General features: G+C 44.0%; 1 protein-coding gene across 1 annotated transcript in view; it reads left to right on the forward strand.

The window, feature by feature from the left end:
* The window catches only part of LOC139924214 (metabotropic glutamate receptor 8-like), a 186,358-nt gene that overhangs the window by 121,940 nt on the left and 39,418 nt on the right, over positions 1 to 25,000 (forward strand). The window contains exons 4-6 of the mRNA XM_078282874.1: positions 696 to 850; positions 1,884 to 2,021; positions 24,006 to 24,206. Of these exons, the coding sequence (XP_078139000.1) occupies positions 696 to 850; positions 1,884 to 2,021; positions 24,006 to 24,206 (494 nt within the window). The remainder of the gene's footprint in view (positions 1 to 695; positions 851 to 1,883; positions 2,022 to 24,005; positions 24,207 to 25,000) is intronic.

Below are 25,000 nucleotides of genomic sequence, written 5' to 3' on the forward strand. Positions count from 1 at the left end.
AAGCTAGCACTGTTAATTTAATAATGATAGATTAATGTTTTGAAATGATACACGTAGCACCTTTAAAGCAATATTCCACTTAGTTTTAACATGGGGGTTATTTGGCTCTTGACCGCCATGAAAACCAGAATATAATCTCCTCACCAAGATCAGATGCAGCTGGACGAGTTTGTAGTGTTCGGATTTTTACTTCCCCTTCATTTGAATGAGACCACGAAAATAGCCTGAAAACTGACATTGAACACGGTGATCAGATTCACTACAAACTCGTCCAGCTGCATCTGATCTTGGTGAGTAGATTATATTCTGGTTTGCATGGCGGTCAAGAGCCAAATAACCCCCATGTTAAAACTAAGTGGAATATTGCCACTCTGATCCAAATTTTACTGTAAACCTGCAGCTGTCTTCGCAAGTTCACTTCCCTTTACAGATGTAGATAATATATGCAAACATGCAGATTTGCAGATGGAGGAACCCTATGTACAAAAAAAAGTGACACAGTGCAACTTAACCTATAATTTAGAGATATGGAATAATGAATGTCAGGCAACAATTTTTTTCCGACAGACTGTATTACATTTAGGAAGAGAACTATCCACATATCGTCTGTTTGTCCTTTTTCCCTCCATGTTGTCATTTGAGCGCTGTTCTCTCTCTCATTGGCTGGCTCGATTGTCTCTCCTTCACCCTGACAGGCGTATCCTGGACGCGGCGAAACGCAACAACCAGACGGGTCACTTCCTGTGGGTGGGCTCTGACAGCTGGGGCTCCAAGATCTCCCCGGTGGTCCAGCAGGAGAAGGTGGCCGAGGGCGCCATCACCATCCTGCCCAAGAGAGCGTCGGTGGACGGTAAGACAGACGGCCTCATGGGAAAAAAAAACCTTAAGGCCCATTCACATCTAGAACGATAACTATAAACATAACTAGAAACTACGATGCATTGTTGCTCAAGCATTCACACTACGATATCTTATTTATTCCCTTTCTTTGTAGAACTTCTCCAAAAAATCACTCTGAGATCGAACCAAAAATATACTGTAGTTATAGTTGTCGTTTTGCATGTTTTTATAGTTATAGTTGTAGTGGGAACACAGACACTCTATTTGCATACAATTAGCTTTTTATGGTTATAGTTATCTTTATAATTATCGTTCTAGACGTGAATGGGCCTTTATGGTGCTTTTGGGTCCTCGATACTCGTTAAACTGACATGGGGTTTTGATATTATTTTGATTTGGGGGACTGACACTGATACTGATATTTTTGACTGAAGTTACTGATAGCCGATATTTTGTGCTGATGTTCAATATCTTGGAATTTGCCCCTTTTCCCCCTGAATTTTCTTCTTGTCAGGGTGCAAAATCCTCTGAAACAGCATTTAGACCATCATCGGACACTAAAACTCTCCACTGAAACCAGACTAATGAAATTATTTTTAGGTTAACGGCGCTTTAAGCACCCAACCACCCCACCCCACCCCACCCCACCTGTTCAATGGAAACTCTGGGATACATTCCTGCCTTTAAATGAAGAAATCATTTACAAAAAGACATTATTGAACAATTAAATGTGTAAATAAAATGGTCACAGAAAATAAAATTTCATCGCTGGTTGTCTACACTGTTATGTACGACAGGGAGGAACCTCGTTCATATCAGAGGTGGACGATATCTGATATTTAATAAAAGACAAACCTATATATGTATTGGTGTATCAAAAATACATAAGCATCAATTTGAAAATAGGCTTTCTTTTCTTCATCCCTGAAAACTGAATTTGTTGTGTGTTGTTTTCATTCAGCAACAACGAAATGCCCTTTGTCTCTACTAAGTGTAATAATATGATCTTTTCTCTTCTTCTTCTTCTACATGGAAACCTTCAGCGTTCGACCGATACTTCAGGAGCCGATCTCTCTCCAACAACCGCAGGAACGTCTGGTTCGCCGAATTCTGGGAGGAGAACTTCGGCTGCAAGCTGGGGATGCACGGCAAGAGGCCCGGCAGCCCCAAGAAGTGCACAGGTACGAAACCAAGGTCAAGGTTCAGGGTTCAATGCTGACTTTATTATCCCTTCAAGGAAATTTGATTGGTCACAGCAATGCAGTAAAAACACAACATGCAGATAATACAATGGAAAACAACAGAGAATATGAAACGTTTTGTACAGCAGGGGGTTTAGTTTTATTCGTTCTGCTGAAGTGTCCTTGAGCAAGACACCAGCTGCTGCTCTGTAACTGGCTCAAGTTCATTTAAGTTCAAGTTTCTTTGTTTCTGTAACCCTTTATCACTTCCTGTCTCAAAGGACTGAGCACAGAATGAGGCTAACTAGATCTAACTGATCAACAATCAATCATAAAACAGAATGATACAGGACAAACATCAGGAAAAGCACAAAACACATAAAATCAGATTTTTGCAAGACATAACAGCCCACCTATCCTACATATCCTAACCTACCGGCTCCACCAGCCTTAGAGCCTCGGAGCATACAAGGAAAAACTTCCAAGAAAAAAACCTTGTTAGGAAAAAAAAATGGAAGAAACCTTTGGCGGGCCGAGTCACAGAGGGATCCCCCACCGGGACGCTGAGTGGAGAATAGGTGCCGGGACAAACAGTGACAAGAACATGGACAATGACAATGACATCAGAAAAACAGATGAGTCAGAGAGAGATGGGTCACGATCAGCGCTAATATCCACAGAAACAAGGGCAGAACAGCATCAGATGGGACGTTGGCAGAACTGATGACCATAAGAACTAGAGCAGCACCCGTCCACTGCCAGGTAGAAAAGATAATTCTTGCAGAGAACAATAAAGTGCCAAACTGATACAGGCATCTGCTGCTGTTCAGCTAACTAAGCAGTCGTTTTGGCAGTGGAGATGGGCAACCGTCAAAAATCTGCTCAAATGTTTCCTGGCAACAAAATGTTTCACTGGGACTGAAGCAGTAATGAAGACTGAGTGGACTAACTGGACACTGCTGCCTGTTAGAGCTGCCCAAAAAGTTTTCCTGTGTGTAACTTTCTTTACAGGGTGTTCACACTGATGAGTCGCATTGATCTGACTGATTGTGGGGGCGGGGCCAGAGGCTCTGATTGCTTCTGTGTAGCGGTCTGCTGCTACAAAGTTTTGAACAGGCAAATTATGGATTTTTTCTGCTCTGGTATTGGCTGTCATAGGTCGGTTTAATGGATTAAAATAGCTAGCTGGTAAGTGCTAATTAGGTAGCATTAATCCAAAATCAATAAAAGCGGGAGAACTGGGAAGGTTTGAATGGCAGGAAATCAACTTCTCATCCATTTTGCACTTGTCAAGTTGAACTATTGTTCATGAAACTAAATCACATCGGTGGGGAAATAAGGAAATCTGATTGGCTGTTGTCGGACGATGACCGCGAATAGTTCAGCCGTAGCGACAAGCTTGTTGAGCGTCCGCACATCAGCCGAGTTTCACTGGTCTGCTCTGCTCTGGAGGAAATTAATTGACTTCTGCTGACTTGTTCCTCACGGTGTGAAAGCAGGTCAAGAGTTGTGTCATGACTGGAAGGTGCAAGAATCTCAAAATAACCTGTCATGTAAACAGAGGCGAGTGAACAACAACTGTCGCAGCAGTACCGAGTAAACTGGCAATGCCGCCAGTCAGCCAGCATCAAGAGCGTTATATACAAAGAAGGTGCCAGACTTGCTGCGCTCAGTGCCAGTGAAACAGCTTTATAAGAGTGCGCTCATGGCTGAAATCCAGTTCAAATGATGAATAAACAGAGTTGAAGAGGCTCTTCTTTCCAATTCAAGTCCCCAATTGACTGAATCAGAAATTGGCATCGACCGCACCTCAACTCCTGGCTGCTGCTCACAATACAGAACTGGGACAGTGATAACCAGGGACAGTGATAACCAGGGACAATGATAACCAGGGACAGTGATAACCAGGGACAGTGATAACCAGGGACAGTGATAACCAGGGACAGTGATATCCAGTGATATCCTGCCCCAGACAAAATATAAATGCTGCCCCTTAACCTGAGTTTATACTGACGCCGACATTTGATTCCATTTGAAAATTGTTTGGTTTACCTGGAAGGAATTCATCTGTGGAATGGCGAACACTTACTCGATGGATGAAATTGCCCCAGTACACCTACTGATTACAAATTAGCCAATCTTATCTTAGAAGTTACATTGATCATCCAAGCTATTGTTAGCTAAATTGATGCTTTGCAGAGCTAGCGGAGCTCAGAGGGAGGTGAACTGACGTCAGAGGGACAGCGGCTAACTCTCTTTCAAGAAAAGTAGCTGTTGGCTGCTCAGAGAGTCTAGAAGATGATGCCTACCCGCAATTTGCATATGAATATATTTGCTACAGCCCCCAGCTCTTAGCGAAGGGAGGGGGCGACGCTGTGTACGGGAAGCACTGTGATCATCTGACCTCTTCGGATTAGGCAAGGAAGTACCGCGAATCAGCATCAGCTGTAACAATTTGTTGCCTAATGCTTTGGGAGTCAGCACATTAATATTGTTCCCTATGGTCCGCAAAACTAGGTAGTCGCTTTTGAGAAACGTCTCCAGGGCTCTGAAAAGTCCCCAAATCTAGCGACAAAGTTGCCAAGTTGATAATAGTGGACAGCGGACGTCTGCTGCCCTGGGTCCTAGTGCCACTCTGGGTCCTAGTGCCACTCTGGGTCCTAGTGACGCCCTCAGTCTGTCCAAAGGACGGGCCAGCTGTGGGCCACAGGCACCTTGAGCGGCACCTTTTCACTTTCCTCACTACGACCTTCCCAGCCCGTCTGGGTCTCAAACCAGCAACCTCCCAGTCACTAGCCCACTCCTCTGACCTCTAGCCTCATATTTTGGTCTGTGAGCAAAATCGCATCTTATAAGTTGAGGCACTTGTCCTGCGGTCCACTCTTAAGTTTGGCAGTCAAAACTCCAAACTATAGAACCGTGATGTGATTAAATTCGTACTGACTCAGCGTTTCTGCGGAAGCTTAAGGCAATTTGGGGGCGGAAATAGGAAATAAATATGATTTCATTTGAGTTTAGATACTGTATGTGGTGCTTCTCCACTGTCAGCGTAGGTGGAGAGGAGCGGCATGTTGTCGTATTGCAGAGACATGCTTTACAGCATGGTTATAGATAAACAGTATATAGCCCCATTTGGACCTTTGTGTATGTATTTGTGGTTGCGTGCACCTGCATGTGTGTGTGTATTAGTGTGTGTGTGCGCATCAGAAACTTTCCCCTTTTCTTCATTTATTTGAATGTATGCATGGAAGCGTGCATCTGTTTGTGAGCTATAATAACACTGTCATCCACGAGGCGCCTCTCATACATCAACAAGAGTCGTTTTTTCCGTTTCTTGCATCCTCTTCTCTTGCATGTGGTTATGTATGCGTTTATTAATGCGGGCTGGGCATGTTTGCTTCCCCCCTCGCCCCCCCGCACCGCTCCGCCTTCCCCTGGTCCTCACCATTATTTCTGTCTGGGAGAATATATGCAAAAGGCAGACGTCTGTCGTTTGCCTCGTATCCAAAGCGTCGTTCATTGTTCTGACGGGGCGACTTGAAGTAATGAGAATAATTATGTGGCTGTTGTTGCAGCGCCTCGCTCTCCTTTCCCCCTCCCTCCCTTTCAGTCCCTCTCTCGTTCTGTCTTTTTTGCTCTATTCCTTATCTGCGAGAGGATGCATAGGACGCTCCACTGCTGATAGATTCATCTGTCAACAACGCACAGCCAGCCCGTCTGATTAGTTCCATGTCTTTTTTTAAAGAGAAGGAGGGAAGGAGGCATCAAATTGTGACGGCATGACAAAAAACCTCAACACATCTTGTCAGAGTGGAAATAAAAAACAGGAGAGATAAAGCGGAGGCGTTGTGATTTGGCAAACAGCGCAGCACTGCTGCTGCACACATCAGGGTTTCTGGGAGTTTTCCCTGGTCAGGCGGTTTTGTGTTTATCCTCGTACTCCTGTAAGAAGTTTTGGGGACTAATTCTACAAAAGTACGCTGTACCAAGTTCACCAGTGTTGTTCACCAGACAAATGAATATAGACATCATTTTATTTTACTGCCGAGAGCAGCTGCCAACGTGCAAGAAACAAACCCAGTTCTAATGCTTGGCAATGACATTCACATTTGCATTTCACATTTTTAGGTTGTGATCCTCCTCCAGTTGATTGGTTCGTTTAGATTCGTACTGCCCAATCCCTAGCAAACCAGGGTATGTAAACAAAAGTCACATGACTCATAAGTAGCTTGTTAATTGGACAGAGTTTTAACCTGTCATCCTGCAGGTTAGAGATGATGGACCAGTCTGTCTCTTCTTCTGTGGTGTTCATACCAGTTAAGAACACATGAAGAAACAGTTGAATATGAGCATCAGTCCAGACTTCATTTTGTTCTGCTCGGCTTTCCAAGCATGAGGAACCACATCCGTCTCCTTATTACCCATAATCCCTTGTGTTTCGGGGTGGTTTCCTGTAGTCGGTTGGATTGATGAACCGCACCGCAGTTCTCTTGTTAGAGGACTGAGTCTCTCTGTGTTGTTATTTGATGCCACCAGAGTTCAAAGGTCATCGTTCTCACCTGGACAAACTAACCAACTAAAGGAGGAAACACTGCAGAGTTCAGAGAAACCGATCAGAACATGCTGGATGCGAACGCACCCTTACATCTTATCCTGAGCGACTTATAAGTGCAACAGTAGAATAATCCTCAATTCCTTGATCACCCAAAATTACAGGCAACTAAAAATAAGGTCTGGGCCATTATAATATTCCTATTACCGTAGAACCATCATGTACATGTAAGAACGATTGCTGGACAGATAGAAAGGTCCCAAAAATTTTGAAAACTGTTGTGTCCACTAAGCTGCATCACTCTGAGCTGCATCACTTCAACTACAAATGTAACGCCGTAGGTAGTTGTTGCATGTAAGCCCCTGTGTGATATAACCCAGAAATTACAACAATTGACAATTCATTTTCATAGCAAGTCATAGCAAAGTCAAGCTCTGGCAACACAGCCTGCAGTGTAGCTCAGTTGGCAGAGTGATGGTAAAGTCAGATGATGCCAAATACTTTTCACTTTTCTTACTTACTGCACAGCCAAACATCCTCTAAATAATTATGTTCTATGCAAACAAGTCACGAGTTCCAATTACAACAAGGAGGCAATTACAGCAAGCACTGATCACTGTGCCCAACTTTGTTTACGTCTAAACTTCCATTGTTTACTTGTTTGGGAGATTTGGCAGTTTAGCTAAGAATTAACTACACGCCTATATATAACTATAAGCCTATATATATGACGAATGAACAGGTGGTGAATAATTTTAATTTGACCTGACAAAGATCCATCATGGATCGAACGTTGTCATGCAATCAAGAGTTAAATCATACTTCGGTGTGCGGGTTCTATTTTCTCTACTGAGATTTGGCAGTTTATCAAGCAGATTCTTCCCAGATGAAGTGTTTGTTTAAAAGCGGCGTCTCCGCTCCCAGCTGCTCTCTCCTGAAGCTCCTCCCCCTGCTGGCAGAGCAAGGGGAACATGGGACAGGGTTAACCGGGTTCGTCGTCTCATCGGGCCGCTCCTCGCCTCTCTCCGCCTCCCGACCAACACTCCACCTCGCCCACATTTGCATTCATGAGTTGAATTCGTGACCCGCACTGACCACCAATTAACATGCTGGATAATGATTTTGGGGTTCGTGCTCTTGACCCTTTGACACTTTCCCGGACATGAAGGAGCCCCCACTCGTATCTGGATGACAGGATTGCTCTTTAATTAAGGTAGTGCAGGGCTGGACCATGGTCTGGAGGTCTGGGGGGGGGGGGGGCGGGTGTGGAGGATCTCAGCAGCCTTGTGCCCCAGCACCAGGGTGTCTCTAAACTTGGAGATAACTGTGTCTAGCTCCTACTGCCTCCTCAGTACTAACTACATACAGACTGGCATGTCATTGGCATGTTCTTGGCATGTTAGTTCCCCAAAATGAACCTCATGTCTGCATCCTGAGATCTGAGGGAGAGTACAGCGATCCCAGAAGTCAAACCCATATGAGAGAATGTACTGTTTTATAATTCAAACCTTAACATTTCTACACTCCTAAAATCCTACACTTGCTGTCATTTGTTGCATGAAATGTTGGGGATCTGCTGAAGCTTATTCTGCTGTTGACCTCATTTCAAGTCGCTGTGGATGAAAGCTTCAGCTAAATGCCTAAAATACAGATGTAAATTAGGGAATCATTGGCACTTTGGCCCGCTGAGGGAGGCGCAGCAGCAGCAGCCTGCGGGGCGACTCTCCAAAATGAATTCGACATCACTTATCCGACCACGTCCAGCTCTTGTCTGCTGAGAGTCGCATTGTGCTGACTACAATGTCCCCACAGCGGCGTGGGCAGCAAAATGTAATCCTCGATGATTCGGGAGGATTTTTTTTTTTTTTTGAGAACAGGAGGGGGGCACTGTGGGCCAAATCCTTTAGAAACATGTCAGACACGCGAAACAGGATTTTGGGAAGGTGCACAGTAAATATAGCCGAGCGTTAGCACCCCTCCAGTTACAGACATAAGTAAACACAAAAACAACACACTCAGCTCTCTGAAAATATCCCCTCTATCCCAGCTGCTGCTGTGATAAACCTTGTGTCTATTTTACCTGAGCTAAGTAGACAGTTTTGATAGCAGTTTGCTGCTGTCAGGATGCATTTGGGGCTTTCTGGCTCTTTCCGCTTCACGTTGGCGGGGCGGCGAGGAGAGAGCGGCTTGAATTGATTGTATTAGCAACTCCAGATTGAGTTTTGGATCCAGGAGAGGAGGGAGAGGCGCTGGATGGGCATCTTTTATCTGGGCCTGTCGCCGTCTGCAGAGTAATCATGCAACCAGACAAACAGCTGAATCAGCACCACCGCAGGTCAGCGTCCACCTGTGCATGTGCACGTGTGTGTGTGTGTATGTGTGTGAGAGTGTGTGTGTGTAGCTGCAGAGAGTTTGGTGCCTTTGCAATATCACACAATATACCCATCCTTCTTTCAAACCTATAAAGACAGCTATGAGGTAAAAGTGCTGACAGGCTCCAGAGTGTGTGTGTGTGTGTGTGTGTGTGTGTGTGTATACTGTATATTTGTGTTGCGCTGCAGGGCTCGTGTTCTGCTGCCCAGGTGAATGTACAGTATATACAGCAGCATGTCCAGGTATCTGTCTTGTGTTGATCCAGATGCAGCAGACTGAGGCAGGAAATGCTGCATATCATGTGAAACATTAATGGAGTTTGATTTTATGCTTGTGTTACTGCGGCTCTGCTATCGCCTTACATCCTGTGATGTTTACGTCATGCCACACAGTCACACAGCCACACATATCCATGCATTCATACAACAGTGGATGCATGGATTCAGTGGGACAGGGTTGGACACATCATCTGCTGTGGGCATCAATGTGCCTTACACAGTACAGGGCGGCCTCTCTGGTCAGCAGCACTGTCTGCCACGGCAAATTATTTACAGATTATTTGAAGAGATGCTTGAACTCCACTCCACCTCAGAGCCCGCTGAAGCTCCCAGCACATGAATTTTTAATTTGTGTCTTCATTTGTTTGGTTTCAGTGGAATCTGTTGTCTGGCTTTGTGGGCCAGTTGGCCGAGCTAGAGAAGAAACAGCAGATCACAGCAGGTCGGTGGCAGGAGAGCAAGGCACTAACGCAGCCGGGGTTAGAGGTTCCAATCCCACTGTGCAGCTCAGTGGTGATGTGACGCAAATCAAAGCAATGTTTATATTCATTTGCTCTATCATGTTTTAACCTGCGACTGTTCTGGCTCAGGGGATCTGTCCTTACCAATTGGTTTATTTATTTCACCAAACCCATAAATTCATATCTAAAGCACTTTTTAATACACAGGTTTGTCACAAAGTGCTTTACAGCCCAGCAAGCAGCAAGACAAAGTCCAAATCCTTATGTTTACTTGATGTGCAGGTTTGACTCAAATGAACAGAATTTTCACAGTGTATTATTATGGCAGGGGAAAAATTCATATTAAAACAGCTTTGGAAACTGTTTTGAACTGATATCAGAAAGATATTTAGGTCCTGATTTCACCAAGCGATGCAGGCAGCAGCTCTGGACGACTACCAATGTCTCAACTTTCATTTTGGCTTCACTATATTCACACAGGTTTTCAACGTTGGTGCATCAACATCTATCCAACGTCTAAATGTTTGCTCTGAGAGAGCAAAGAACATAAATACAGATAAAAACAAGAAAGAACAAGGACAGTACAAATAATTTGATACGGGTCCAGAGCTTGGCCAGAACATTTGAATTGCTTAGTACATGGGTACAAAACAAATGAAATGCTACCAAATGGACGCACAGGACTACTACTACACACACTAGTTTTAAACTGGAAGAAATACAGATATTCTCTTTCTTCTCTCTAAGCTGCAGCCTGCCTTTCTCCTGAGAGCTAAAACGAAGCAGCTTGGTAGTTCTGACTATGCAAGACTCACCTCCGGCTTCGGATGCATAAAACCAAAAATTTTACCCTTTAACGGCATTTTGTGGCATTCATCTGTCCTGAGCCTTTTGTACCGAAGGAAAAGCCGCAGGACTGAAGTGATACGGATGTTTGGGAACAACAGACTTGAAGAGCGGCCAGTCAGTGACACTGCAGAGCTGCAGGAGGGGATTAAAGAAGTGGGTCTGCTCTTAGAAAAAATATGTTCTCTAGGTTTTTTCTCTTCTAAATCAGGGCATCTGAAAATTATACCACCAATTACCATATATCAATTTAATAAGATTTTGACCCATGGACCCCCTTATGGGAAGATTATTTTGTTCAGTTTTGAATTAACCGTCACTAAGTGGGGAGATAATAGTGGTGAGGGTGAAACCTAGGATTTCAAGTTATTCTAATATATAATTGGAATAATTTCTGATAAATTAAATTATATTAAAATTAAATTAGTGTTGACCCCTGGAACCCACTCAAGGACCACTGGGCATACTTTAAGAACCACTGACATGCACAACTGTGTGATTCTTTAAGGGGGTTCCAGGGATCCTTAAGGAGGTTCCAGGGGTCTTTGAAGGGGTTCCAGAGTTCCTTGAGGAGGTTTTAGGGGTTCTTGAGGGGGTTCCAGGGGTCCTTAAGGGGGTTCCATGGGTCTTTGAGGAGGTTTCAGGGGTCCATGAGGGGGTTCCAGGGGTCTTCAAGGGGGTTCCATGGATCTTTGAGGTTTCAGGGGTCCATGAGGGGGTTCCAGTGGTCTTCAAGGGGGTTCCAGGCGTCTTTGAGGGAGTTCCAGGGGTCTTCAAGGGGGTTCCAAGGGTCTTCAAGGGGGTTCCATGGATCTTTGAGGGGGTTCCAGGGGTCTTTAAGGAGGTTCCAGGGATCCTTGATGGGTTCCAGGGGTCTTTAAGGGGGTTCCATGGATCTTTGAGGGGGTTCCAGGGGTCTTTGAGAAGGTTTCAGGGGTCCATGAGGAGGCTCCAAGAGTCCTCAAGGGGGTTCCAAGGCTGTTTGAGGGGGTTCCAGGAATCCTTGAGGGGTTCCAGGGGTCATTGAGAGGGTCCATGGACAACCACTAAGTACTCTGTTGGACAGTCATTGCAGAATTTCGATTCAAATTGAGATATCCCCCATTTAGAAAGAAAATTGCATCAAACACTGACACCAGCTCGACCAAGGAAATCTTAAGAACTTTGCTTACAAAATGGTTTGGTTTCGAGGGATTGAATCACAAATGTTTTTCACGTATTGACTGAAGAATTTGAGTCAGAATGAATCTCTTTAACTGTTGTCTGTGGCGGTCAAGTTATGATTTCCTTTCTTTGCCTTCCTTCAGCCAGAAGCTTTCCACACTGACAGCCAACAAGCAGCTTCTCCTCTGCAGCTCCAAACCGCCGCCTGCTCTTATCAAGACAGATAGCGCTCAGAGCGTTTTGAGACGCTACGAATCACAAGTGGAGTTCCTTTCTTAATAGACTGTAGATGATCATATGATATGAGCCGTGGACACACACACACACACACACACACACAAATGCACACACATATCTCCCACAAACATGCACACCATAAAAAGCAATTATTTACTGACCCTTTGATATCTCCTGGGGTTTGAGGCCATAATCAATCTCACATCTAGTAGAGACACCACAGCAGCGGCAAATTGACTACCATGGAAATAATTGAATACCTGCTGTACGCTCTGCAGTGCACTGACTTTGCTTTCTTTCCTTCCTATACATTTATCAGACCACAGCATCGTGCCGCAGGGCCGCAGGTTCTGTGACCCGTCCGCCGTTAAATCATCTGAAATAAGGAGCTTAACGCTCTCTGTGCTTATATTGATTTCCTCTGAAAGACAGAGATGAGTTGGAGAGTGAAGAAAAACCAGTGAACTTAACTTAATCAAAGCATCAACAGTTTCCAATAGATTGATCTTCCATAGTCCTAACAGCTGCTTTAAACTCACTGAGGCTGCAGACACACTGGAGGATTAACAGCCGATTTCCAGCAGATCTTTCCGACCCGACAGTTGGAGGAACGCCTGATCGAAGGCTCGGTCCAGGCCGACGGTCAGTAAAGATTATCTGGTAGTCTGGGGACTTTACAGATTCAGTCTGAACAGACTGATCTGAGCCGCCATGATGGATATTTACCTATTTAACCGACATCGGCAGAGCCCTGAAGAAAAGGATCCCCATTAGCTGATGTCACTGCAATCAGCTAGTCTTCCTGGTTTCCACACGTAACATCACATAAAAGACAGAAATAAAGTAGAACTAATTTAAAAACATCAAAAAGAGCAGGTTACAAGTAGGCTATACAACAAGAAGATACTGTTAAAAAAACAATATAATGTGAGGAAAATAACATGAGAAAAAAAAAACCCAAGCACTGAAGCGACTATTGTTCAGTATGTTGTCTGTAGAAAAGTAAATGTGTCATTAGATTCCTTTTGAATCTGTTTTAAATGTGAATTTACTTTTTGACTGGCAGATGCTGAAAGGTAAATTAGGTAACACTTTTGTTTAGCTGCTAACCCTAACCCTAGACTCTGTAACCCTAACCTAGTCTAACCCTAAAATTAACCCTAACAGACATTGAATATTTACTACTTTCCACACTACTGTGAGAATCACCTGAAACTCTGAATGTACTGTATGTTACTAGAAAGTGTATTATAGTAAACTAAATCTAAGACGAAAACTAGCTGTTAAAACGCAAAATCTGTGAAATCCGTCGTCGTGTGTGCGATGCAGTGTGTTTTCAACATCCATTAGGATTTTAAAGGTCTGGAGGAACCAGCTGCTGGAGTTTCAACCCTCCCAGCAGAGAGAGAGAGAGAGAGAGAGAGAGAGGGAGAGAGAGACAGAGAGAGAGAGAGAGACAGAGAGAGAGAGAGGCAGAGAGAGAGAGACAGAGAGAGAGGCAGTGAGGCAGTGAGTCACCAGCAGATAAAGATTAGAGCGCGCTCAGTGCAGCCTCTCCAGAGGGCGCCCAGGGAAGGCCGCGCTCATTAATTGTAATTAATTAGGATAATTAAATATCTATGAGACGCGGCGGCCCGAGGTCAGAGGGCGCTGAGTCGGCGCTCCATCACGCCGTGCGCCTCACACTGTCACCGTTCCCCTCCGCCGGACCGCAGGCTTGTTTCCAGACGCCACCGCCACGCACCTCATTTCCTGCCAGATAAAGTGTATCCCTTTTAAAAAGCAATCCAATATTATAATTATAACACCACAACCCCCCTCCCCCTCCCCCTCCCACCACCACCTCCCCCCCCCCCCCCCCCCCCCACCCCCCACCACCACCTAAGAGTAAATGAGAAAATCAATGATGTGTTGTTGTTTTTTTTCCTCCTTCCTTCTTCCTGCGGCCTTTGTTCCCGCGGCTGATGTCGTAATCTCTTCCTCTGTCGAATAAAGAATTTCAGTAGAGTTCAGTAGAACAGGCATCACTCATTCACTTAAGAACCACAAACGGGGAAATGACACGCTGTGATGAAGTGAGCTTGTTGAAATACAAACACCCTTCAGCCCATGGTGACAGCGCAGAGGAAAGCAGCGCTCACCTGTTTGCCGAAGCGTAATTGTTGGGAAACGCCATTTCGAATGCTTTCCACTCGCTCTCCAGCGCCGTTTTGACTCGGAAGGTCGAGATGCCGAAAGTCGCCGTCTGAAGCGCCGAGCCGCTCCAGATCCCCGCAGCTTCAAACCTATGGATTCTCTCTCAGCGGCCATCGATTGTAATCTAAAAATAGTGTGTGTTTGTGTGCCGGCAGCAGTCAACAGAGAAGCTTTATCTGTCATTCCTCGACTCATGTGATGAAACCCTGGTGACGGCGTGCTGCTCTCTGCATGGTGAAGCTGCAGCATGAGAGGCTGCCGGAGCCGAGCCGAGCCGAGCCGAGCCGAGCCGAGCCGAGCCGAGCGGTCCTCCTCTAAATCCTGCGCAGCTTTGCCCTCGGCAGCAGCGGCGGCGGCAGTTAAAGAGCCGTGGAGGACGGAACAATATCTTTTATTCAGGGAGACGCTCTCAGCAGCAGTCTGCAGGTTGTGTTTTGCTCGCAGGATCAATTCCTTCCACCTGGAGACTAAACAAACACAGTTTTGCCAATAGGAGTGAGATCATGAATATTTGATTCTGTTCTTCTGCTTTGTTGAACAATGTCTTTGTCGGGCTAAAAAAGCCCATTGTTTTCTCGCCTTTTACAACATTGTTCCTGCCTTTTGTTTTCCCCCCTCGTACAAAATGTGTTGCATATTCCCTTGAAATAGACTGAATGAACATGAAAGCGAGCTTCGCGTTCGTCTGTTTCTGCTTTCAAAACACCCGTTTACCTTTGTGCTCCCGTTTGCTTGGATAGGAACATCAGCAGATCAGAGGTGATCTTGTCTTGCTTTCCGTCTTCCCTCCATCTTTGCGACTCAGTCTTTTTTCGCTTCTGTAATGGCTGTGTCTCGATTTTAAAGCAGCGGTGAGCGGCGGAGGGATGACCTGCATCCGTATCACCGGTGTAGCGACTGTTAAGTGTGCAGCACATTTCGGAAAGTGCACTTTTTGTCAACAGTTTCCTTTGAAGAGTGTAAAATGGCTGCGTGTTCCTTTCTTTTTGCCAAACTCTTCCCAGTGTTGCCATCAGTATCAAAGACTCACTGCTGACGCCGTCACTACAGCAGAGGCAGAGCTGAAGAAAACAGGCTGTTAGAGCAGAAGAAGAAGAGCCGTCGTTATTTCAGGAAACAATAAATATCTGTGATGTTTTACTTTTGAAATCAAACATATCTGGGAAAGTCTGGGTGAATCTCTGCTGGTTTGGACTGAGTGTCCAGTCTGCATCTCAGGCTCGGACAAGACTGAGTTTGATAGGTTGATGAGGAGAGCGAGGCACTAACACCGCCATGAAAACCTGTTGTCATGAGTTGGACCCGGGTCGTCCCCCCCCCCCCCCCCCCCCCTCACCTCCACACCTCTACACCATAGACTGCAAAAAAAGATGGACGTAGTGAGTGTGACGTCACCCCCAGGTTTCTGAACGCCGTTTTGAAGCCACAAATTGGGGTCTACGAGCGCCGCCATGTTGACATTTTTTGGAGCCGGAGCAGCCAGAGCGAAGCCGAGGGTTTCCCACAGCGCCGCAGCGCCGCCTGCTATTGGTCCGTGATCGGCGACCTGCGCGATCACTGGACAGGCGACCTGTCAATCACTCGGAAAACTACCCGTTATATCCCGTTAATGATGCAATTATTTTGAAAATTGCCATATGGACACATATTAGAAGAAGTAAAATTTGCTACTGAGACCATAATCTCTTGTCAAAAAAAATGTATTGATTTTATATTTTGAGTGAGAAGTTGGGCTGTGGTCCCATTGACATGAATGGAGTTGGGCGGGATTTAGAGTCTTTTTGGAGCCGGACCCTAGTGGACGTTAGAGGAACTGCAGCTTTCAGCCACTTCCTTATGGGCTTCAAAATTCACCCGTGGTTTTGCCCGCTTGCTCCACACCCTTACCTTCCATTGTCAGTTGTCCTGCACGGAAAACTGCTTCCTGTTTCAATGCACCTTCATTTCATAACTATGAGCTATGAGTTTGATATGAGATCAGCCTGGACTGAAAGCAGCTAGCGGAGGATGAAGACAAAACAGCACAACTCAATGTTTTAAAAAAGAATGAAAGATCAGCCAAATTACGAAAGTGGGCGTTGATCCCCACAAGCAATTATTTGAATATTTGTCTTTAATGACTCATTTCTAGCACTAATGGAAGTGGAAGGCGTTTGACTAAAAGTGTCCACCAAATGGCAGATGCTATGTTATGTCATATTTGATAAAAGGGAAAAAGATAAGGACTGTGTTGATGTCTTGTGTTGGTTGAGATCTGCAGCCGTGAACACAATATCCTGACCGGGAGAAACCGGCCCGAGAATTATTATCAGAGAGCGAGAGGATATTAAACCTTCCTGCCAACTTCCTAAAGGCTGTTTCCCTTCTTGCCAAAACCCAGGCCCAGGATATGCAAATGTATGAGCTCAATTTGCATATCTTATTAATTGGGAAAGGAGATCTTACAAATCAACCCTCACCTTCATTTTTATCAGCTGTGTAAACCACAGTCGGTCGCTCAGACGGCAAAAACAGGCAGGCGGTCGTAAAGCGGTCCGGGCCGCTGCAGAACTGAACGTTAGATCGTTTAAAGGCTTTGCTAAATATTTAATTTTTTAATGAGTGAAAAGAGAAAGTCGTTAGGCAGGAGGCTGTAATGCAGGTGGAGACCCAGCCGCCGCTCTGATGATACGCTCAAATTAGCCTCGTCAATTATGCGACATTGGACTCATCACTCTGTAGCTGCATCATGCTGCCGTAATAATTCTTGTTTCCAGTTACTGTGAGGAAACATGATCGGAGTGTTGTTGGTTAAAATCAGGTTAGAGTTGTGAAAAGGGGAAAAAAAAGTGAGTGACTCATTTTTTATATATTGGCAGAATCTGTCAAAGTCCAGTCTCCCACCCTTTTTCACAGTTTATTGATAAACGTTTTATTTTCCTCCGACCGGATTTCGGTGTTCCACTTGTTCAAACTGAAAGGTTTAATAAACATAAAGAAAGAGATTCACTTAAACACAATTCAGCAGCAGGACTAGTTTTTTATATATAGTCAGAATCTGCTTTGTCGGCGTTCCTTTATGTGCTAGAAGTGATTTTCAGACTGTTCCTCCAGACAATTCTCCAGTCTCCTCTACGGCACGGAGATTTTGACAAGTCTGGTTATTGTCACCTCATTAACTATGCATACTGTCAACCAATCAGAGCATTCGTTAAAACCTGGGTGTAGTTGGCATCATTTACACCAGGAAGAAGACTGGAATTCTAAATCTGTTTTGATTCTGTTGAAACCAGACGGAGAGTTTTTCAAATTTCCACAACGCTGACAGTTATGATAATTTGGGAACATAACGGGTCCTTTGTTAAATTATACCATGAAATAGAGAAATGCGACTCCAATTGCACTTGACCTTTAAGAGAAGAAGAGTTAATGCACAGCTTCGCGCCCTGATGTTGATCTCCACACTGCAGAACGGGTTCCCTTCACATTAAACGGACCCGTCTTTGTCAAGTGGACGCTTCCCATCTGCTGTTTGGTAATTTTTCTCCGCTGACTTTTAATTACAGCGCGCCGGCTTCCTCCAAGCTGTTTGATCAGCGCTGTAACCTCATCAGAGCCATCACTCAGCACCAAGGCTGCTGCTGCTGTCTTTACATTTAGATGGAGATGTACATTCACTCTTGTTGTTGGAATCTTTTTAACAACGTTCTCATCTATTTTAGCTGAAGAAAAACTCTTTTCCCTCTTCTTCCTGGCTCTTGTTTTCATACCTGCCACTTATCGATCATACATGATCGTTCCTGGATCACAGGAATATTTTTTAAAGCTGCTGTCTGTCGCTTCACTTCCTTACTGCTGGTTACTGTAATGCTGGTGATCGAGGAATTTCAGCTAATTCTGTTTGGTGCATTCATTCATTTGTAATTCGACTGGAGACCTGTGCAAGGTGTCTCCCTGCCTTCTGCCAGGTGCATGCTGGGATAGGCTCCATAAGGCTCCAATAAGTGGGTAGAGACAATGAATGAATGAATGAAAAGAAAGCCCCCGAGCCACAGAGCACACTGTGGTTACTGTGAGTTTGTCAGGATTTGTTGTCACAGATCATGTACAGTATAATATTTAGAGATAAAGTCCAACTGGTAGACAGATCTCTTTCAGCCCAAAGATCAGCTGATTAGATTTTGTGATCTGGATTCGGGATTTCCACCATTTAGACGATTTTAGTTTTTTCAGTCATAACTATTATGCTGCGTTCATGCGCTGGTGGGAAAGTCCGACATCCAGGACTTCCAAGTCGGCTGCTAAACAGCGTTGCTTTCACATGTGATTTTGTGAGAAAATCAAACCTGGAAGACAAACGATAAACAAACAGAAACCGTTACGGAGGCTGCAGCTTTGAAGATGGAGGATTGTTCAGCGTTGGTGGTATTTAATTTATTCCATATGTTGTGTTTTTCCTCTGTTTTTATGTGAAGCATAAGCGCTATATAAATACATTTTATTATTAATAATATTATTATTCAAGAAAGAATTGTCTGCACTAATGCAGGATAGATGCAGGATGAATTCATGAAGGGTTTTGCTGCCAGACTAACAGACTAACAGATTTACAGACTAACAGACTTACAGACTAACAGACTTACAGACTAACAGACTTACAGACTTACAGACCAACAGACCAACAGACCAACAGACTAACAGACTAACAGACTAACAGACTTACAGACTTACAGACTAACAGACTAACAGACCAACAGACCAACAGACTAACAGACTAACAGACTTACAGACTAACAGACTTACAGACTAACAGACTTACAGACCAACAGACTAACAGACTAACAGACTTACAGATTTACAGACTAACAGACTAACAGACTTACAGACTAACAGACTAACAGACTAACAGACTAACAGATTTACAGACTAACAGACTAACAGACTAACAGACTAACAGACTTACAGACTAACAGACTAACAGACTTACAGACTAACAGACTTACAGACCAACAGACTAACAGACTAACAGACTTACAGACTAACAGATTTACAGACTAACAGACTAACAGACTTACAGACTAACAGACTAACAGACTAACAGATTTACAGACTAACAGACTTACAGACTAACAGACTAACAGACTAACAGACTAACAGACTTACAGACTAACAGACTTACAGACTAACAGACTAACAGACTTACAGACTAACAGATTTACAGACTAACAGACTTACAGACTAACAGATTTACAGACTAACAGACTAACAGACTAACAGACTTACTGACTAACAGATTTACAGACTAACAGACTAACAGATTTACAGACTAACAGACTTACAGACTAACAGACTAACAGACTAACAGACTTACAGACTAACAGACTTACAGACTAACAGACTAACAGACTTACAGACTAACAGACTTACAGACTAACAGACTTACAGACTAACAGACTAACAGACTAACAGACTTACAGACTAACAGACTTACAGACTTACAGACTAACAGACTAACAGACTAACAGATTTACAGACTAACAGACTAACAGACTTACAGACTAACAGACTTACAGACTAACAGACTAACAGATTTACAGACTAACAGACTAACAGATTTACAGACTAACAGACTTACAGACTAACAGACTAACAGACTAACAGACTTACAGACTAACAGACTTATAGACTAACAGACTTACTGACTAACAGATTTACAGACTTACAGACCAACAGACTTACAGACTTACAGACTAACAGACTAACAGACTAACAGACCTACAGACTAACAGACCTACAGACTAACAGACACAGTGCTGCTGTTTCAGTCTCTCAGTCAAACTCAATGAGAAACATCCACAAACAAACACTGTGGTGAGAAAATATCATTATTTTTGCTCTGCTGATGAATCTGACACAACTTTGACGTGAGTGATAAACAATGGGGTGCATAATAAGACTATTAATGTAAATATATTCAGCCTTGTCAGACATGCTGTATGCCCGCTGACGTTACCACAGCTGGGCTGTTTTTTCCCCCGAACTCATCTCATCATGGATAACCTCTGTAATTAGTTTGCCATTTATCTAATTTCCAAATCTAATTGAAACAGAAGGATGCCTCGGCGCACGAGAGATATGGGAAAACAGAAACAAGTCCGCCCTGTCGAGAAGGAATTAAATTTGCCCTGGTAAGTGATGTTTAATTGAAGCGGCAGTAGCCGTGATGGAGCTGTCTGTCAGGCGGTGCCACACCTCATCCAGCGTGATCAACAGTCTCATCTGCATCACATCAGTCGCCGCGGCTCGTTAGCAAACGCGGAGTCGCTTTGTGGCGACTTCTCGCCGCGCGGCCGAACGCATCGCTCGCTTACCGCTTCTTCTCAAGTTTGGTATTCATGCGGTTCCTCCTGGGTAATGGCTAAATCATTGGATATTGGTTTTCGCTGATGGACTCATCTTCGGAGCGGGAGGCTGGTAAATGACTGGGATTTGGTACAAATGATGCAGCTGTTTTGAAGCACGTCTTCTGCAAGCGCCATAATCTCTTTTTAAGTCATTTTCAACACCTTTTCAACAAACATTTTACTTACTTTTGAACACAACATATGAACGGTTTCTTTCTAAAATGCTGTGCATCCATTTTGGGAAAATTTTGGCATCTCGAATTCACCAATCAATATTTTAAAAATACTGATATAATGCAGTAGTAGTAATTGTAATAGTAGTATAATGTTCTTCCCTTTCGTGCCAGCAATCATTTTGTAACTAGGTGTCAGTTTTTTTTCAAATGGAGGTTAATAACTTGCCAATATGTGTTGCTATTGACATACAGCATGTTGTGTGGAGAAGTAACATGACTGTGTGTCGTGCTAAGCTAGCAGACAGATGGGTTGAACCTGGCAGGCTTTGCTAAGAGGAAACAGATCTGCAGTTTCCCCACAGTGCAGCGCAGGCTGCTGACGCGGCAGCAGGCTCCTCCTCTCCTCTCTGAACTCATTACAGATGTGTAAATGTTAAGGTTTATTTTTCTTTGATTCTACTTCGCTCCCTTCATCAGTTTAATTAAACGCTCTCAACTCTCTGCCACCAGTCCAGATCCATCCAGCAGAGACCAACTGCAATTCTTAAATTCACCAGCCGCTTTCACATTTGCACCACCATGAAAATCATATGCTGGCAGTTAGTTATGGTCTGAAATCGTTTAAATTGTCCCCATGGGAAAATATGTTTTGGACTCAGTGCTGCTGGTTTTCCATATAATAAAAATATACAAATCAATAACACAACATATTGTACAAATCCCAAACAGAAGGCATAGTACTAGAATAATAAAACATGAAATCTATCGATTCATCCATGCATTAAGACATAGAAATGCATACATTCACACATGTCGGTACAAAAGACGTACATACATACATACATACATACATACATAATAACAAGATGCATCCTCCCTCCAAATTTAATCAAAATCAGACTGGTAGTATAGCAGTTATGGCTTTTCAAAGTATAACATTTTTACCTATAGTTATATAGGATATCTGGATTTGTGTAGCATACCCAGCACTTATGGTGTCAGAGTTTGATATTTTACAGCCAGACACCTGAAGATTTTGACCTTTAATTATAGCAGCCATCAGGCCAGAGCACCAAGACGCTTCACCCCTCCAGGTTTTGTCAAATCAGACCAGCAGTGTCTGAGATCACCTGAGATTTCACATCTGACAGGCGGACGGACACACGCATTTCTCTTCTTGGTGGATAACCGGCCAATCGTAGACGAGGTGACGTCACCTCCAGATGTTTCCAGCAGCTACGATGGAGTTTGATATGAGAAAATGTTTCAGGATGTAAAACATCAGCGGTAAACGTCAGGTTTCTCTCGCCACTTTGACTTTTTCTCCACTGGAAAAACTCACTACGCCGTCACTATCAGTCTCTCCAGCACAGAGAACCCCCCCCCCCTCCTCCTCTGGGGCTTGTTGAAAGGCATTCTGGGAAACGTAGGAAGTCACTAAGTGAAGTAGAAGTTGACGAGGCAGGTTGAGGGAAAGTGGGTTCACCAAGAAAGCAAATTACAACACTTAATACTGGAATGAAACATCACAGAAAGATGAGATCTAAGATGATTACCTTTAAATTCGGACTCTGCCTTTGTGTTTTGTGTTTTACGTTATATAATCATCTGTATTCCCTAAATATCGAGGATCCCTGTCCAAACACACACACATCTTTTCAAGCGAGCAGCTCTCGGCTGCTCTGCTCGGTCGTATCTCCTCTCTCCTTTTGCTGTTTGACATCGGCGGCTCAGTGCTCGCTGTACGCGGCCCATTCATTATGTCTGTACAGACATGTAATCAGTCTTTACTGCCGGAGCAAATGTCTCCCCCTCGGACAGATCCCCCGCTGCCTGAGCTGCTATTAAAATTAAATTGGATTTCATTTCTAAGTTCCTATTAATTCAGAGAAGTCTTGTCCGTTGATGGAGGGTCCGGTCCGCAGTTAGTTCACCGCAATTTACTCCTCCGCTCTCCTCTCTGTTTTTGGCCGACGGCGTAATAGAAAAGCACAGTGACTTTAATAATGGTAATTACTCACTAAAAATTTCAGGGACTTGCTGAATTTTCAAATAAAAGATTATGGTGTCTTATCCTCTGCGTTATTTAATCACTGCTAATGAGATGGAGCGGAATGTATTTTTTTATGTTAATGGGATAGTTGTAGAAAATGTGTCTCGTTTCACTTTCTCCCAAAACCTTTGTCAGTTCCTTTCTGTCTGGTGGCAAGGACACCAGACAGGAAAAAAAACTTTTGGGAAAAAAATGTGAAAACCAAATTGCTGATGAAGGGAAGTTGACTGTGTCTGCAGAATAAAGACAAAACCCGATCGTTCTCCAGCGGTCCTCTCTATTCTTTAACTTTACTTTTTCAATTGTTGATGGTTTTGTTGTTGTATTTTTTCCTTTCCACCATTGGTTAGCACACTAGATTCCTGTGTCTACAGCTGTCTTTCCACAGAGCATTTATACCAGGTTAGGATGCGTTCAGACGACGCCTTTTGAACAGGTTTAAGCGCGTTCCTTTTCATTGTTTTCTATGGAGCCGCTCGCTCAAGTTTTAAGATTTAAGTGATTCCAAGCAGTCTAAACACTGAACGGTGTCTGCAAGCTAGGCTGACGTTAGCAAAGTTAGCCTAGCTTGTCTGCGTGAGTCTCTGCCCTAAGTAAAAAGATTTCTCAAGTCTGCACACAGCAGGCTTGCAGCGCGCCTTGCTGTTTTAAATGTGTGCAAAAGGCCTCATCTGAACGCAGCCTTATTAGTGGATCTGACCCGGGTTTGATTTCCCCTTGAGAGCCGTTACGCCTCCGAGATACTGGTTGAAATTCCATGCATTTCCTTCTTTTAAACCAAACATTTAACCAATCAAACCTGCAGTTGTTGGACAGGAATCTTGGAAAGTGTCAGGGAGTTTTATTGAGCAGTCTAACGTTGCATCCTGGAAGTTATTTCTCAGTTACACCTTCCATCATCGCTATTCTGTAAACACACACCGAGTCAATCTGTTTCGACAGATCGAGCCCCAGCCTTTCTCGCTGTAACTGCAAATAGACTCAAATAACAGAATCACAGGGCTTGACACACACACACACACACACAACGGAAGGATTTCGTTCCAAAAGATGAAAATTCATCAATCAGTGTTTGAAAGCCACAGATGATTCTATCCTCAAAAGCAGGACTGTGTTGGTAAGCGATGGCCGTCCATGTGACTCACGGCTGTAACAGTAACCCACGGTGTTTCACCTTCAAACCAGCCATCCTGTTCTTTCAGACGATGAGTCACTCGCCTCAGAATGACACTCTTCACTTCTTCACTCTCTCTGTTTCTCTCCAGGGCTGGAGAAGGTCGGCCGCGACTCCTCGTACGAGCAGGAGGGGAAGGTGCAGTTCGTGATGGACGCGGTCTACGCCATGGCCCACGCTCTGCACCGCATGCACCGCGAGCTCTGCTCCGGGTACCCGGGGCTCTGCCCGCGCATGGCCAACATCGACGGCAAGGAGCTGCTGTCCCACATCCGGGCCGTCGGCTTCAACGGTAAGACTCCGCCCGGCTGGGGATTCCTGTCTTTTTAATCACAGCGTTGAGCTCGTAGTTGTGAGCATCTTGATCCTCATCATCATCATCATTATCATCTTCTTCTCATTCCAGCCCACATTTGTTGCATTTTTTTTTGTTAACATTTTTTCTCAATACCATTTAGCTGACGCTCTCCTTCAAAGTCATAATGAACACAGCAGCCTTGATACTCGACTCAAATCCCTCGGCAATATCAAGTGCTGCATGAACTTTTTACCAGTTAAAGGTGCTACATGTAGCATTTTAAAGAGGCCCTATTATAGGAATTACATTTTTCCTCTGTTTATATCAATATATGATAAAAGATACATATTGAAGACATTGTTAAAATTTGAATTTGGTTTCGTTTACTCCCTTGTTTTTTTATTTAACAAATTGCACAATAGCAGTAGTAGCAGTAGTAGTAGTAGCAGTACAGTAGCAGTAGTAGTAGTAGTAGTAGTAGTAGTACATTACATTACATTACATTACGCCATTTAGCAGACGCTTTTGTCCAAAGCGACTTACAATAGTACATTTTGTCAACAGTAGTGAAACCAACTGTGTATCACAGTCTTCATCAGCTAAGACTTTTAATAGGAATAAGTAGCATTCGTTGAATTTTTTTTTTTTTTTTTTTTGAAGTTTAAGAAGGGTAAGAAGATAGGGGGGGACAGTCTGATGTACTGCCCTGTAGGAGAGGACCAGTGTCTTGAATTTGATGCGTGCAGAGATGAGAAGCCAGTGAAGCGACCGGAAGAGGGGAGTGACGT

Source organism: Centroberyx gerrardi, chromosome 4 (assembly GCF_048128805.1).
Source record: "Centroberyx gerrardi isolate f3 chromosome 4, fCenGer3.hap1.cur.20231027, whole genome shotgun sequence".
Lineage (NCBI taxonomy): Eukaryota > Metazoa > Chordata > Actinopteri > Beryciformes > Berycidae > Centroberyx > Centroberyx gerrardi.